The sequence below is a fragment of the Notamacropus eugenii genome, chromosome 1 (assembly GCF_028372415.1).
Source record: "Notamacropus eugenii isolate mMacEug1 chromosome 1, mMacEug1.pri_v2, whole genome shotgun sequence".
In the NCBI taxonomy this organism is placed as follows: domain Eukaryota; kingdom Metazoa; phylum Chordata; class Mammalia; order Diprotodontia; family Macropodidae; genus Notamacropus; species Notamacropus eugenii.
Window position 1 is genome coordinate 55,028,617 of NC_092872.1, and position 2,750 is coordinate 55,031,366.

Genomic DNA, 2,750 nt, shown 5'->3' on the forward strand with positions numbered 1-2,750 from the left:
CTCCAAAGGGCACCTGCCAAGTGAGAGAGTGTGGAGGGAGAAGAGAAGAGATCATAGGACACAGTCTTGGAGTACAAGAAGATTTAGGAGGCAGGGATATGGTTGAAGAGTCTACCAAGAAGCCTGAGGAAGAGTGGTTAGAAAGGCAGGAAGAGAACCAGGCAGAACATCTGGGAGGAGAGAATAGTCAAAAGTTTCAAGTGCTGCACAGATGTTGAGAAAGTAAAGGCTGGAGAAAAGGCCATTGATTTCATCATAATTCTCCCCCTTTTGAGGGTGGGCAGGTAGGGAAACAGACAAAAAGTTGACTCCAAGCCCAAGGCATCTGTCCCTAGTCTGAATGCCCCTTCTCTGAAATGCCGTTCCCCTGCCATGTCCCACCACAGAGGTTTTCCTTTTGCAATATCTCAGAGTTCTTGACAAGAGCACAGGGTGTACCAATGGTGATTCTTTCTTTTCTTCCCCCTAAAATTCCCACAATGAGCTGAAACAAGAGTGATGTTAGGGTGGCTTCTCTCACTGCCTGTCTGAAAGAGTAGTTGAAGGAAAATGCCACCTTTCACTTTATCATCCTCTTCCAACTCCACCAGACACTATATTCTGTGCTGGCATATGGAAATTAGGGTGTCAGCTAGGCTAAGGTGCAAATACTGCACTTTCTCAGTTCCTGTGAGGGCCCGGACCAAGTTTTAATGACACTTTGTCTCCCCACTTAGAGAACCCAGCCTTGTCACCCAGAGATTACAGGCATTGTTTGTAACAGAAATGAACAAACAGAATGGGGCTAGGGTGTGGGGGAGAATGCTTGTGGGGCTCCAAGAGTACTGGGGGACATGAGGAGGCTGATCTGGGTCAATCTCTCCCATTACCATTGCAAGGCTTTCCTTCCCTCCTCCATCCCTTCCAGGTTGTGGAAGGAGCAGTGAGTCAGGATGGGGGTCCGTGTCCCTCTTAACATCCCCTCCCCACACTCCTGCCCGAGCCTGAAAAGGCAAACACACGCAGTCAAGTTCTGGCAGATCCAAACTTTATTCGAAGACTTCCATCTGCCCATGCGGGGTGGGAGGGGGTGGGGACAGCGAGGGACTCGCAGTCTGGATGGCGGTGACCAGCGGTGGAGGTGAGGGAGATCCCTGGCCTCCGACACAGACTTAACGGTACTTGGAGGTCAGCACGGTAGACACAGCTGCCAAGAACTTGTCCAAGGAGGCATGCACCTCAGGAGTGAAGGCGTCGCCGAGGTGAGCGGCGAAAGTCACAAGCAGGCAGTGACTCAGGAGCTGGGAGAGAAGGGACAGCTCCTAAGTCAGGCTCCTCCAGCTCGGTGCGCGCACACACTTTCCTCTTCCCACTGCCCCCGCCCGCTTCATTCTCTTACAGGTCCCGTACTCCACCGTGACGGTCCTGACCATACTCAACCCTTTTCTGCCCTGGAGTCCAATAATCCGCCCCGCATGCCAAGTCTTCCTTGGAAGTACCAATGCACTGCCCTGGGTATCTCCAGCCACCAGCCCTGGATCCCTCAGCTTCCCCGTAGTGGGTCCCTGGAGGATGGCTCACCTTGAAGTTGACGGGATCCACCCTCAGCTTGTGGGCGTGCAGGTCGCTCAGTTTGGACAGGGTCCCGGGCAGATCATCGATGTGTTCAACAGCCTGCCCCAGGGCGTCCGCTATTTTCTTGCCATGAGCCTGGATTTGGGCGGAGCCGTGGCTCAGGTCGAAGTGAGGGAAGTATGTCTTGGTGGTGGGGAAAGAGTGGAAAGTCCTGTGGGAAGCAAAGGGAGCGTCATCCCGAGCACTGGGCACCGTGGAGCCAGACCCATGGTTGAGGACCGGTGAGGGGAATAGCCAGTAGATGCTAAGTGGGAGGGGAGAGATTCTGAGCTCAGGAAATCCCAGGGGGTCCCATGGGCTCAGATCGGGGAAGGGACGGGTTTGGGATTCTGCTTCTGGATTGGGATTTTGGCTTCTGAAGGAGCATCCCTGGGCCCGGGAATCGGTTACAGTGAGAGTGGGAAGTTCGGAGAGCGACGCGGGAGGGGGACCCTTACCTCTCCAGGCCTTCGGCGGCATACTCACCAGCGTGGCCGCCCACCTTACCCCAGATACCCTTCACATGACCCTTGTCAGCGGCAGAGAGCACCATGTTGACGTCTTTCTTGGTACTGTGCAGGACCAGAAATATGCAGCCCCGAGCCCCGCAGTCCTTTTATGGGGTTCCCTGGAAGGGCACGCTCCGGGTAGGCTCCCCAGTGGGCGTCACTCATTGGTTGGCACAATGCCCGGTTTAGGCAGGGGTTCAGCTGAGTCACTGATCCAGGCGGTGGCGAGGCTGTGCACCCCCTGCAGGGGTGCTGTGCTGCCACCTCTCTCGGACTCTCCAGCTTCTGATCACGCTCTGGCAGGCTCTGGGTCTGGCTGGGTCTTTCCTCTGCAATTGGACTGGGTGAATTGCGAGCACTACACTTGGAGTCAGGGTGACCTGAGTTCAGCTCTGACCCCAGGAACTTATTACCTGTTTGAACTTGGGCAAGTCACTTAACCTCTGTTTGGCTCAGTTTCCTCGTCTGTGAAACAGGGATAAGATCGCACCTACTTCTCAGGGTTGTTGTGAACATCAAATGAAAGAACAATTAAATTAAGTTAAGCACAACGTTTGACACGCAGCTGGCGCTGTAGCAGTGCTGCTTGTTCGTTGTCGTTTTGGTACCCCCTTTACCTGCAGCTTTGCATTTCCCTTCTCCCCCAAC

The 2,750-nt window shown here is 54.4% G+C and overlaps 1 protein-coding gene across 1 annotated transcript; it reads right to left on the reverse strand.

Moving 5' to 3' along the window:
* Positions 1 to 1,010: 1,010 nt before the first annotated feature.
* On the reverse strand, positions 1,011 to 2,444 carry LOC140499996 (hemoglobin subunit alpha). Its single transcript, XM_072602106.1, has 3 exons — positions 2,052 to 2,444; positions 1,561 to 1,765; positions 1,011 to 1,280 (listed from the first exon to the last, which is right to left on the reverse strand). The coding sequence occupies exons 1-3, from the start codon at positions 2,144 to 2,146 to the stop codon at positions 1,152 to 1,154; spliced, it is 429 nt and encodes a 142-aa protein (XP_072458207.1). The 5' UTR covers positions 2,147 to 2,444; the 3' UTR covers positions 1,011 to 1,151.
* Between the last annotated feature and the right edge of the window lie 306 nt (positions 2,445 to 2,750).